The sequence below is a fragment of the Passer domesticus genome, chromosome 3 (genome assembly GCF_036417665.1).
Source record: "Passer domesticus isolate bPasDom1 chromosome 3, bPasDom1.hap1, whole genome shotgun sequence".
NCBI lineage: Eukaryota > Metazoa > Chordata > Aves > Passeriformes > Passeridae > Passer > Passer domesticus.
Genome location: NC_087476.1, coordinates 57012364 through 57026870, shown reverse-complemented (window position 1 = coordinate 57026870; position 14507 = coordinate 57012364). Strand labels below are relative to the sequence as shown.

At 35.6% G+C, this 14507-nt stretch overlaps 1 protein-coding gene across 4 annotated transcripts in view; it reads left to right on the top strand.

Moving 5' to 3' along the window:
- Positions 1 to 14507, top strand: part of AHI1 (Abelson helper integration site 1) — an 84823-nt gene that overhangs the window by 50244 nt on the left and 20072 nt on the right. For all 4 annotated transcript variants that reach the window (XM_064413256.1, XM_064413259.1, XM_064413258.1 and 1 more), the window contains one exon: positions 10112 to 10170. In XM_064413256.1, coding sequence (XP_064269326.1) covers positions 10112 to 10170 — 59 coding nt within the window. The remainder of the gene's footprint in view (positions 1 to 10111; positions 10171 to 14507) is intronic.

The window sequence follows — 14507 nt, the reverse complement described above, 5'->3', positions numbered from 1 at the left end:
TAAGATTCTTCCTGCAAATCAGCTTTTCTTACCAAAACAATTTTCAGAATAAGTTCCAGTAATCACTCAAAGAGAACAAGGTGTGTCCAGGGTTGTCTGTATCACCAGTTCTTGAGGTAATAATTGGCACGTAAATGTGTGCAAAAACCATCTAGGAAGTTTTACTGAATAAGGCTATTAAACATATACTTTGAGATTTCCAAACTTAAGAGTGTTACTAAACAATTTTCTGTGGTTTTCAGTTGTTTGGTCCTTTTGAAGAAGCAAATGTTTGTAGCAGTTGGCAATGAAGTCAGTTTTAAAGAAACTCAGGTATCATTCTTAATACATAGTAATGAGTGGTTCCTTTTAGAAAAGGCTATGGAGAAGAATTTCCTGTCTTTGAATATTCAGACCTTAATCACCTCCCTCTTACTGGTCATTGTGGAAACTTAGCACTTGCTGCTTTTGTCTGGGTTTTGGCTTATTGGAGATGCTGTATGAGCGTAGTCAGTAGGGATTTTAGCAGCAACTGATAGTCAAACCAGAGGGGATGGGTCATATAATTAGGCTTACATGTTAAAGTACTGTAGTTTTTAACAGTTTGGCACTACCTAAGTGATGATGTGAAAAAGCTAGTATGGTATTATATTAAGCACTTATATGGTATTTCATGATACTGTAAAAAATATTTAGTCAAACAGTATTTCTTCATTCAGAATTTAATTTTCATTATTATTTGTGTTTACATCTTCAGATTTGCTGTGCAAATAGTCTTGGTTGTAAAATTCCTATACAAATAAGATACTAATTCACTGGATGGGACTGTTCTACTTTTTAGCTCGCCACAGACAGTGAAAAGTCTTACTGTCTTCTAATCCCAGCTGTACCATTTTGTGTTCCTGATTGAACCTTTTAGAGAATTCTGTTCCCTCCAGGATAATCCAGAGTTTTAGAAATGTGATCTTAGCCTAAAGCTGGGCACAGCCACTCTTTATGAATCTGCCAGTCTTGATTTGCCTTCTTTTACTTCTCCTCAGATCAGGTACTGCTGTTGTAAATTGAAGGGAGTATTGCTGCCTATTTATGTTCAATGCAAACATTTGCTATGCTTATTTCTTTTTGCATATCCCCCATCTAAGACCCAAACATTCTAAAACTCCACTGCTGTAAAAGTAGTAACAGGTTGCTGTTGCATTCTAAAAAGCTTTGCAGACCTTGTAGGTAAAGGAAACTGAAAAATCAGTGTAATTGAAATCCGTGTCCAGCTGGATCTCCAATGCATTGCTTTAATGTTGGACATAACATTTCTGTATATTTTCCTCTGTAACAGATGATAACAATATTAGTCTCAAGTTTTCATATGTTATTTACAAGGAAGTATATTCAGATTTCTGTTACCAAAGTGGTTGCAGGCCATTATTTTGTTTTCCTATACAATTAGATACTAATTAGAAAGGGCTTACTTATTCATACATGTTCTATTCACTGATATGTAGAAAAACCTTCTAAAAGTAGTTTATTCATAAATTTTCTGAAAACTGAAGAAGTGTGCATGTGGGAAAACTCTCATGGGGTAGCGTGGTTTTACCACACACATATTTCCATTAAATATCTGACCAGTCTAATTTCTGAACTACAAAATGGAAAGTAAACTTGGGGATGTCTTTTAAAGACATGATCTATTTCTGAATATAGAAGTACATTTGCTATGAACTTTTTCCCTTATTCTTGTGATTTGAGGCCAAATTAAAAATTTTACATAGTGGTTTCCTGATATAGTGTTTGCCAATGGTCCTGCATTCTTCAGTTTTGATAATGTATGAATTGTTTGGCTATTTAATGGAATTTTCTGGTAATACTTTGTCAGAATTCATACTCAGTACTGGCTGAAAGTGCTAATGTCATAGAGAAAGTGGTGGCTATTCTGGTCATGATAAAGACCTGAAATACCAAGCTGACTTATTTTTTCCAACATATTACATATGATGTTGGTGATGCTATTTTACCTTGAATGTAAATGTTAGGAAAATGCTACATAAACATTGACAAGATTTGAATTTTTTTTAAGATTTTTTTTTTCCAGTCGAGGTGTGATTTGATATTGTGGGGCTTACTGGGTAATATAGAAATTCAGTAGTTTATGCAGTAGCTGGTTGTTTTTACTTAGCTGACAAGACTTTGCATTGCAGAAGTGTGTTAATGGTTGATTTTGAAAGATAATTGTGGTATCCTAAGCATATTTTCTTACAGCTTTCCACTTGAAGAATGGCAAGCTAATTTGATTTAAGTAACTCTGAGTAACTAGCCATTGCTGAATTCCTGTTGTGGGAAGAGCCATGTGAAAAAATTACTTTGTTTTGCTTCCTTGCATAATTTTCATTCTTTGTCTTTTACCTGTAATTAAGTATGTTTTTTTTGAAGACACAAGTAGAGTTACGAGGTCATAAGATACTTGGCTTTGAGAGTAGCAGATAGAGTTAAATTCTATTTTAACTGTATTACATAGGAATTACCTGTATTAATAAATGAAATTTAACTGATCTACATATTTTTAGAAAGCAGATAATAATAAAGCCTGCTTAAGAGGTCCATTTCCTCTGATTCAGGGAGGGTAATTTAAAGTAAGAGGCAAAAATATCATTAAAGCCAAAAGTGAACGTTGCTACTTCAGTGTTGGGCATCTACAGCTCCAAGGGACTGCAGTTTTTATATTTTGTGAAGTATTTCTTTGATAGGGAGCACCACCAACTACATGTAATAGAATACAAAATAAGTTTCTTTTCTATTTTGGTTTAGTTTGTTTGCTTTTAAATAGTCCATGTGAGCTTAGCAAAACTAATAATGACTTTCTCAGGATATCTGCAGTACTAGAAGAAAAATAACTCTTATTAATACAAAGAATGCGTCATAGTCTGCATTTTCCTTACATCTTTTTTATCTGCTATCTAAAACTTGTAAATAATGCTGCCAATCTGATTTCAGAAAGCTGATAGTATCTGTGCAGGCTTATTGATGTTTGCTGTAGGATCACCTTCTGTTCCCCAAGCTGTAGAAAGAAACAACTGAATACTATAACCTGTGCTCATTTTCGGTGATATCTACTGCCATTGTGATGTAATGTTAGAAGTTGTCGTAAATTAGCACGTTCCTGATTAGCATGAATTCAGTAAATGTTCTTTACTTCAAAAGAATGCTTGGGACACGTGCTACTACTTGCATTGTTTATATATGTGGTACTGTAGAAACTTAACATTTGCAAGAAAAATGTAAGATGATGGTTTGATAAGATTACTCAGAAATAATTAGGTGGGTGTGTAGGCTGCTAAATGTATTTGATTGTAATCTCTAATTAAAAAGTTGGATTTTTTAATTGTTTTTGTGATGCAATAGTTTTAACTTCATTATACTTTTGGTAAATAGGGGCCAAATTCTGCCTCTTCATTGTGCCTAAGTACAGAATAAATGTTTTCAAATGAAACCCTAGCCAGTGACAGACAGATTATCTCTATAGTCCTCCTCGTGGAGGATTTTTCTCAGAGCAAACACATGCATGTGCCCTTGTATACCTTGAACCAGAAATGAAAATGATGGCTAACCTTGAATGAATATCTCTATGCATTCTTTTGGCTGGTGGGAGATATAATTATGTTGTGGGATCTGGCACTGCCAGAAGCACAGTGTTTTCATGTTAGTGCTGTCTGATTCTGAGGTCTCTTATATGAGGATTGGAATTGGTTGATGTTACAGCAAAGGTATCTCTCTCTGGATCTACAGGTGTGAATTTAAGCCTTGCTCTCTTCCACTGCTCCAGTGTTTACTTAACTTTGCTGCAAGGACAAACTACCTGGTCACTTGAGCTGTGAAATCAAAGCAGATGCATTAGCTAGAGATAACTGCATCAATCCTTGAAAAAGGAAGTTACTGTGTTAAAGCACACCAGAGCAGTTGTGTCTCTCACTTCAGGAAAACTGTGACTTGCTCATGGTTTGGGAACCCAGGGTTCTCCTAGTAGCTGCAGCTGAGGCATCCACTGGGAAATCACATGCTGAGTTAAAGAAGTTGCAGCACGATGTAAGGAGCTTTATGGTGCTGAATTATGTAACTCCTTAGAGGTTTTTTTCTAGATAACTCTTTTTCATACCAGTGTTTAGTAAACAATTGTTTGCAAAGGTAAACATTACTTACTTTTTCATTGAAAGCATATCCTTCTGTACAGACTTTCTATACAGTTTAGTATTCCGAATGGCAAACAAAGCCTGATCTGTTGACATAATTTCCCAAGATTATTCGGTTCATTTACAATTTTTCACTGTATTAATAGGGATGGGGAAAAGAAACAAAAATAAGCCATGCTTTTCCACCTATCAGCATAGCTGTTTCAACTGAATATGGAGATGGTAAGGTGGGTGGATTTGAGGATTTTTTAAATGCCTGCCATCTAGATCTATCTCCACACTGGAGGAGTGACGTCTGGCAGCAGTGGAGCTGCCAGAGCTTTTTTGTCTCTCACTTTACTGAAGTGTATATAGCATGTAAACAGCTCTCATATCCAATGGGCAAAATAAATAAACATATGCTTATCTCTATATAACTTACAAAAAATGAGATAGTAAACAGAGAGGGATTGTATTTGTCCTATAGATTTTGCATTTTGGTTTTAAGTGAATAGATTTAGTTAAATAAATTGGAACCCCACTTAGAAAATGAGAATGACATTGAGGAGGTACATTTTCTGGATGCTTTCGTGGGAGAAAAAGGTGGGGAAGAGACAAGGAGAGTGCTATTAATAGCATGGGCTGACACTGAGTAGACTTCTGTCAGTGCAGAACACACTGCAGGAATCCTACGGGTGTTCATAGAAGACCTTTGCATTCAGTAATATTGCCATCACAGCACCTTTGCATGTACAGCACATGAGAGCTGCCTGTTTTAAGCACATGCATTTTAAGTGGTTTGCAAGATCACAGAATCACTGCATTGTTTAGGTTGGAATACACCTACAAGATCGCTGAGTTGAAGCTTTACCAAGTCACCTTGTCAACTAGACCATGGCACTAAGTGTCACATCCAGTAATTTCTTGAACACTTCCAGGGGTGGTGACTCCATCACCTCCCTGGACCGACCATTCCAATGCTTAACAACCCCTTCCATTAAGAAATTCTTCCTGATGTCTAACCTGAGCCTGTCCTAATGCAGAGTGAGACCATTTCTTCTTGTCCTGTCACTGTGATACAGATTAAACTTCACAAAAACAGTTTTCAATACACTTTGGTCCTATCAATTCTGCTGTTCAGTCTGGAATATCTTCAAAATCATAGGTGCTAGATTAAGTTATGTAGAACAGAGTTGGAAGTTTAGGGTTTTCACCTAAAGCAATGGATATTAGTGAAACATCTGCTTTGCTGGTAGAATGAAAAGGTATGCTTGTGTTAAGTAGGTGCATCCACTCCTTTCATTTTGTGTGAACTGCATCTGAAAATGTCTGTGGTGGGATTTAAATGTATTTGTGATCATGTGTTTAAATAAAGGAAAACAGGTTCTTACCCAATATATAAACAATCTTTTTATATAATGAATTCTGTTTGATCTGTTAGAGCATAATTGGTTTGAGGATAAAGTCTTTGAGGGAAGAGTAATATATATTTAGATCATTACAAAATTATCTTCATTTCTTTACATTATACATAGTTTGAAAAATGAAATTTCAGAAATAGCTGAAAGCTTTTACTTTAAAAACCTCAAAACTTTATTTGAAACCTAAAGTAGAGATGATACTGCACACTAAAAGATCCTTTGGTCACAAAGGTCATACTTTTGGTCATACTACACTAGGTGACTGTGTTGAAAATCTGATTCTCATTACTGGAAACAGTTATAAAGCCACAGAAGATGAGTAGGAAGAGGAATGAGCTGATCTACACATATTCATCTTATAACCGACTTGACTTTTTTTCCAGTGTTTGTTATTTGAGTGTATTTTAACTACAGTGTGTTGCAAGAGACCGTGATATAATTCATAAGAATGTCAGCAATAAGAAATACCATTTCCTAGAGGCATTGTTTATTTTCATGTCTTCCAGGACTTTTTGTGGGTTTTGAGATATTAGCAATTAGTATAAACCTAAAGTAAAACTCAGTTAAAAAAAGAATAGTGTGTGAACGGAGTAGGTAAGATATTTTTTCTCTCCCTGTATGCTTTAGAGGTGTTTGTCACAGAAATGTCTGAATATTAACATATTTCAATTTTCTTAGATATGTATTTGTTTTTTGCTCTGTGATTTCCTGGGAATTTTCCAGGATGAACTTTCAGATTATTTTATTAGCTATAGATTCTATTTGACTGGAAGCCTTAGAGATTTATTATGCTCAAATACCTTTAGTAATTACAAATTAATTTATTGAGAACCTTTCAGAAAGTGAGAAAAAGCTTTCTTTTGAAAAATTTATTAAAGCAGGAGTTCTGTAACAAATGTTCTCCTAGATTTTTTATAGCAGCATTTTTTCACAAAAACAATTCACATTGGGTGATTATAGACAGTCCAGTAGGATAATAGTGGAATTATGTAACTACTTAGAAATATTTCTTTCCCTCTTGTGCTTCTCATGCTATTAGTTTGAAACAAAATCACTTAGGATGCTGTTATTTTAAAGGAAGTGTTCTTAATTATTGCAAGTTCTATTCTGGGGCACTGTTGCTACTATGTAAGTCAAATCTGTTTGGTAGTGAACTCATCAACTTTGTGCATTTCAGTCCAACTACTTAGAATTGATGTGAGGTGATCTAGAGCAGAGGGCAGCTTTTCAGTGAAAGCATGCAATAAAACTGGGGACTTGGTATTACAAACACGTTTTGGACAGGACAACTGCCTGGATTTTGCCTTCTTTCCTGTTAGGCTGCAGTTATACTGGCAAAGAATAAATTGCCAGAAGTGACCGAGGGGAACTGAGGGTACACTTTCAGTTCTCTGTTCAAATTGTACAGGAAACTACCAGGGTTTCAGACTCCTCTCAAGGCAGACAGAGACACTGTTTTTCAAACCAGTTCTTTGACAGGCTCACAACATAGTTGTAGCAATAGGGTTACTAAAGAAGAGCTGTCCTGCTGTTAAATTGTGTCAATGTGAAAATTCCGATCATTTGGGGAAAGGGGTTAGCATCTATTGGTTTGAGATACCTGATTCGCAGTTAGACATTAGCAGTAAGTTCTCCTAGAAGTAGTATGATCTTCTCATGTAAAATTCCATATAAAGGAAACCACTGAGAATCAATACAGAGTAATAGAAAATGCAGTTACTCAAATATTGATACTTCCATTGGGAAGATTAGCTTCTCAAGATGTATATGATTTTGAAGGTGAAGACAGCAGGTAAGAAAGAAGATTGTTGGAGAGCATAAGTAAAGCATCTGCATCAATAAAAATGCTTCTCCATTAGTGATTCTGAGGTAACCTTAGGACAGTCTAGATTACCCTGGGTGTTGGGGCTGTTTCAAGCTTGACCTTACATAGGATTTAATGACCTTTCTATGAGCTCAGACTAAGCGAGAGTCCCCGCAGGTCACGGTGTCTTGTAAACTTAATTTTTAGATCAGGTGGAAATGTTCTCCTGGAATGTGGACCTCAGTTTCAATATAGTAGTTAAAAAGCGTGTACAGCCTGGATGAGAGGGAACCAAAGCAAGCACTGCTGAGGCTGTTAGTCACACCTGCTTGATGTCATTTTCATGCTTCGTCAAGCATGGAACCATATTAAGCCCATAGCTGTGGAACATTGCTTTAAAATTCTACTGCTTCATTTGGGGAAGAAGGGATAGATATTCCCTTGCTTGCTGAATGGAGCTTGTTTTGTGAATGAGGAGGATTTGAACAGGTTTTTTAGTAGGTTTGGGTTTTGTTTTGTTTGCTTGGCAGTGTTTAATGGCCATTTTGAATGTAGGGAAGGACTACAAAAATGGACGCTTGATAATTAAAAACAAGTAACAGATAGCCCTAAAGTCTACTTTTGGGTAAGTAGTAGGCATGATCATAGAATATTTGTGCCCAGGTGTCCTGTGGTCTGTTTATACCTCAAGCAAAGTAATAAGAATTTTCTGTTTGTTTTGTCTCTAGTTATGGAAAACACTGAGTCTGAACCAGTGCCAGCTTCTAGAATTCCATACAGCACTCCTTATATCTTTGAGTAACACATCTGTCTGTCCTACACTTACAGCATAGCAGGTCTGCACTGCCCTTTATTGGGGCTGAATTGGGAATATCAGTCTAACCACACAGTTTTCACCTGATAAACAGCTGAATACAGAGGCTGAACAGGAGTACTGACATACATAAACATACAGTCCAGGAGCACTTGGAAGTAATGCGTGTTTTCCTTAGAAAAATATGAAGGTCAATGATGTTACAGATAAAAATGCAGATTAGTGTTGTTTTTAATTAAAACTTGAATATTTTTCCAGACAAACAACTGTTTTTATCAAATATTTTGTATACCTTTTATCTTAATATGGGCTTGGGTGAGTTGGCACAACACTCCCATGCTCAAATTGTCTGTCTAAAAAATAATTTTATTATGCAGACATTTTATTGGTTTTCAGTTTGTTTTTTCTTCAAAGACTTGATACAACACGTGTATGTGATAGTATATCCATAGTATAATCTCTGTAGCATCTGGTTTTCTGACTTTGTGAGTGTGTAGATAACAATATTAATAAGAGTAATATCCCCACTGACTTTTGGTTAGTGCTGAAAAAATGTTTTAGCAAATAGCTTATTTGAAAAAAGGTTGCCTTCAGGACTACTGTCTTTAAATATGGGTTGAATTCAGCAAATGGTTTACATTCTCATCTCTTTCTTCTTAAAAGAGGTGGAAAAAATTAATAAAAGCAAAGAAAGCCTTTCAAAATAAAGTATTTTAGAATTTATACAAGATTTTTCTAAATTATTAATTTAGAAAAATGTTTTTAATTCATACATGAAGCTGAATAATCCATTATTGCATGTATTTAGGATTTCTCACAAGTAGATTAGTCACATACAGATGCGCAGGAGCATGGTTTAACTGCAGTTATTTGAGCTTGCAGCTTTTATTCTAGTTAGAAATATCTAAATATCTTAATGATTAAACATTTGTGAGTAAATCTCCTGCGAAAGACAAAACCACTAGGCTTTAGAAAATATACTGTAGGTGGAGTTGTGCAAGTTTCCTTGTGGAGCTCTGCCAGTACATGGGAATCTGAATCTGAAAAGTCCTCTTTATTCAGATGCTAGACTCCTCAAAAGCAGGTTTTTGGTGTGGCAAATGAAAATGAGTTTTCAGAACTTATTTTTCTTTGAAAATAAAATTTGTTTCAAAGCTTGTATCTCACAGAGAAAATCCAGTGAGCTTAACTCTGTGTTGCCTGGCGTTTCTGTACTTGAGAAACTGTTCTCCAGTGAAGCTGTAGCATTTTTCACTGTCATGTTCAACGATTTTCCGACTTTTTTGTATCTTTTCTTTTTAAGATGTTTTCTTAAGTATACAGCTGAGGAGACCAATAACAAAAAGATAAATCCATAGATGATGAAAGGATTTTCCTGAGCTTAGTAGTTAACGTAATAGTCTGAAAAGAAAAGAATTTACAAGTACTTGTTCAAGTGTGCTATGTAGAGAGTGAATAAAATAAACAGCAAGATGTGTTGTGATAGGAACTCAGATGATCAAAGGGAACCACTGAATAGGAATAGTTATTCTTTCAGATAAAATAAGGAAGTAATTCCTTTGTGAGTTTTTGTGATCATTTCTGTTGGAAAACTTTGTATGCATTACTTGGAATTTCAATGAAGAGAAAAGCAATACAGCCTAGATAATAGTGTCAGCTTTGAGCACGAGGTGGCATGTGGACATAGCTTGAGCTACTTCTCCAAATCATTTGAATGGAAATATTGGATTAGTTAACCTTGTGTCAGGTCTGTTAGTTAAATAAACCCTCCAACTGTTCCTGACTGAAGGATGCATAGTTGTGACTGAAAGATGCTGCTGCTTTTCATTAGAATTTTGTCAAACATACCCTGCTAACATAATGATTTTAAAATAAAATGGTTTATTCGATGGAAAAGGATAACAAGCAGAAAATTCACAGCCTTTTCTTTTCACAGGGTGCTTCAGCCCAGTAGGAAATCCTCTTAGTCGAACACTATTGGGTAGACTACAGAAGGTAAGGAATTCTCTTTGCATTTTTTTTAAATTGATGTTTAACTATAAAATGTCACTATTCACAAGTTCTCATTGTAGAGAGGTGTTTTTTTATCCTGTCTTTATTCATAAAAGAGGTGTCTTCAAACCAATTGTCTACATGGTCAAATTAGCTTATGCTGTGACCAGCTGGTAGTGAGATCAGATATCTGCAAATCAAAAGCTTTTTTTTTTTTCATGACTTAATTTTTGTTGTTTAGAAATAACTAAATAAGATCACACTCATGTGGTTTCTGTTTTTTACTAAAAAAACAGGTGTTGATGAGTAGCTAAGAGAAAAAGACAATAACTTGGAATGAAATTCTCACTGCAGCACCATGTTCTCATTGTTTACTCATACTTCATCTTTTTGTAACAAGTTAAATCACAGCTATCCTCTGTTTACTTAATTGCTTATCTCTTAAATATTGATTGTAAGCTTCTCCTAATTATATTCGTTATTTCATTTATTTCTGGTTTCCTGATCACAATAATAAAAATCCAACAGAATCTATAAATGCCATTAATTGCAGCTATACATTTGATAAACCTGTATTAAGCACAAAATGTGTGGAGAAACTAGTGAAGAAAGAAGCAGTGGTGCTTCTGAATACTGAGTGCATTTGTGTCTCCATGAAACTGGGCCTGTTCTACTGGAGATGTTAATCCTCCTGCTCCCATGGACAGAATGGCATGGTTTAATTTTCTGTTGTAATTGCACTAATTTTAATTTTGAGAAAAATGTAATAAATGGACATAAATTATTTTGGGTCATTTATATCTGTTTTACAATTTAAATTTTGGTTTTGGTTGAATTGTTTCGGGATTATTGGACCTACCTTTTTTAACAGAATCTGTTAAGACTGTTGTGGCAAGCTTGTAAGATACACAGGATTCACCAAGAAATGTTGAAAGCGTGGTTTTACGTTGGTGTTGTGTTAGTTGCTAAATGATTCCTGTTTTCATGTTTTCAAATTTTTAGCCATCAATATGTAATTTTTTAGGGAAAAATATATATTGTTCAAGCAGTACTGTAGTATTCTCCACCACAGCAAGCTTGATAAACATTTGCAGGACCAACTGTTTTGTGAAATGCTAGGCAGCAGATAATTTAAAATAGTTTTGTTTTTTGGGGTTTTTTTGAGAGGGCTAAATTAAGGTTTTGAGTATATTTTTTACTTTTCCTATTATAAACACATTAATATATATAAATGCAGGTTATTAAATAATGTAAAAAACTAGCATTTTTAGAAAAGGCAAAATAGTTGAAGAGGTTTTGAATCATTTCAGGAGTTGGAGTATTTAACATGTTTTTGAATTGGTCTTTTTCTGTTTTTTATTTTCTCTCCTTTTTTTGTAATCCTTGTAGGTTTTACTGCAGCAACTGTGTTTGCATTTCTGATTTCTGTTTGCACATTGCAGGTTTCAATAAAGTGCAGTTTTGGTCCTTTCTTCCTCTAGGCGAATTATAGATTCCCGTGCTTATTAAATATTGAAGGGCTGTAATCAAATCAGGATTGTAGTCATCTGAAGCCTAAGGAAGTAACTTTACAGTATCTACAGACATTTTAATTATGACTGAAGAAGAGTTTATCATCCTTGCCAATTGATACTTTTAGCATAATTTTAATTTAGCTATCAATACTAGTATTTGTATTTCTGTTTCCCATAGACTAAATTTGTAGTTAGCTGTCCTGAGCTAGGACCAGAGAATAAGAACAAAATACAAAAGTGCTAACAGTATCCAGTTGTTTTCTTCTAAGTCTCATCTTACATAGTATTTAATTTAAAACGTCACTTAGTAAAGAGAATTGCATAGTGGTCTTAGGTGATGAGACAAGTAAATCCCTAACCTTTAGGTTATTAAGGAAAAAAACAATGGAGCAACAGTAAAATCTCAGATTTATTCTGTAGAATTTTTTAATGTTTTGCATATTAACTTTTAAGTCAACCAAGAGTTTTCAATCAGACTCTAGAAGTTAATTTCTTATTCTTTCTCCTTTAAAAAAAACCCCAAACTAATCAAGAAACCACCAAAAACCAAAAGCAGCAACAAAAGAAATCTGCTAAAGGTAACAGCCTCAGAATGTTGACTGTTACACACTGAGGCTCAGGTTGACTGGACACACAAGAGAAGCTGTAACACACATTCTTTGTGTCTTTTCTGGAGTGTTTGCATGAGTAATATTCCCAGTTTCTCTTACACTGTGTCAGCAGGTATGGGGGGGGTGGAGTGGAGGGAAGCAGTGCCACTGAGAAACATCCAGGAAATAGATGTTTGTCCTTCTTCATGTCCCTGAGTCTGTCACTGATGGGAAAAGGAGGCAGCATGACTTTGGCCAAGTGTGCATACTGGGTTCACCCTGGTATGTGTAGGGTCTGCCTAAAATTAATCTTAGAAAAGCTTATTTTCCATGTATTGTTATTAAGAGTTAATGGCTAATTAGAAGTGGGATTTAGTCTGTTTATTCTGTTACAATGAAGAATATGTTTATGTATAAGGAAGATGCATATGAAACTGTATTTCAGTTTATAAGAATATTTTTTTTCTTTAAATTTTGATATTATGGTAATTGAAGTATACTGGTTCGGTAGTAGAAATTAAATCCTGACATTTTTACAGAAAAAGCAGCAATAAGGTATCACTTGTTCTTTCTCAGTGCTCCTTCTCCTAAGGGAATGAGCACTATCTAATGCCCAAGTCCTGTATACATCTGCATCAAAAAAACAAAACCTCCATGTGAGCAATCACTGAAACAGATCCACTAGAGAAGCCATAAACATTTTAATTAGGGCCACTATCAGGAATCTATAAAACTTGATGTGACAATGTATCAAGTTGCCCTCACATGCAATGATCTCTTTTGTATCAGCATCTTGAAACATTTTTGTTTGGTTTTGAGTTAGAAATGTCAAGGGTATCTAAGCAGTTTAGTCACGGATAACCAGTGTGATACTCCGTGGTTTAGAACTCTCTGTCAACTGATGAATGTGTTTGTCTTCCTCTGAGGATGTTCCTTAATGCTGAAAGCTCCTAACAGCTTTGTTCAACCATGATCAGTGTGACATAGCACACTTTTTCAGAAAGCATTTTGTTTCTGTTTCTCACAGATGGTCTGCCTCCCAAAAAGACCAACTCCTCAGGACAAAACTATAGCCCCACATCTGTTCCAGTGCAAGAAAAGGATTAGCTAGTTTCCATCCTCCATGAAAAAAGGAGACATTAATATTGTATTAAGAATGATGTATTCATACCATTCAATATGTTGCTTTTTTCAAAATCCTGAAAATGTGTGACACAGCATTTAAAAAATGCTTGTGACACCGCATTTGAAAAATGATATTTCTAAGCTGAAAGGCCACTAGTTTTTGTTGGATGTTTCTTGTGGTGTAACTGGTACTTGGCATTATTTGAGGAATGGCTTGGCACCACTCGAGGGATGGCAGGGCACAGCAGAGGCAGCCTTGCTGTGTGTGTGGTAGGCAGCCATGGCAATTGCCCTTGACAGCTGGAGGTGGAGGTGTGTGCAGCCCGTGACGTACTCACAGCACCTCTTCAAGAGGCACCTCTTTGGATTGTTGTTGCCTGGAAAGTTTAGGGCAGTGTCTGAGAACATTCAGCATAGTCTCGGGGTGACTCAGAGATGTTAGCTTGTTATTTCCACACAGCTTGCTCTCTTCAAGCTGTTCTCCAGTGTTTGAGAGCCACATAAATACTTTATTAAAAATGAGAGAGAGTCAGATTGAGACACAATAATGGGGCAATAGGAGTACCTGAACTAGATACCAAAATAATACTGCTAATAATTCTGATGAATCATTTTTGAGCAACAGGAGGCACTCCCATCCCACAGGCTAAGCACATTGCCTGCACAGTTCTCTTAACCTTGAGAATGGAAAAATAAGAATTAGCTGAAACCTGTACAGCAGTGCTGACTACCAATAGATCACTGAACAAGAAGTGTACTCTGAACTGCAGCTCAACCAGTCTTTGTTGAAAATTTGTTTATCAAATCAAGCAGTTACACTACTTTTTTTTTTCCTTCTGTGCATGTACATAATTATTCAGAACTCTTTAGGTGGTAGGCTTAGATGTTCTGGTAGATTATAAGAACTGAGTGCAACTGTTTGCTTTTGTACTGAGTTCATCTGTAACTGCAGTGTGTTTCTGTAACTACTGTGGCAGTACCAAAACAGTCTGGAGACTGGATGGAGTTCAGGATAGTCAGTGATTTCTTTCCCATATGGGATAAACCCAGCTAAATTATGCAAACCACACTGAGGGCAAGAATGCCTGTTCTCAAGAATGGCATTTATTCT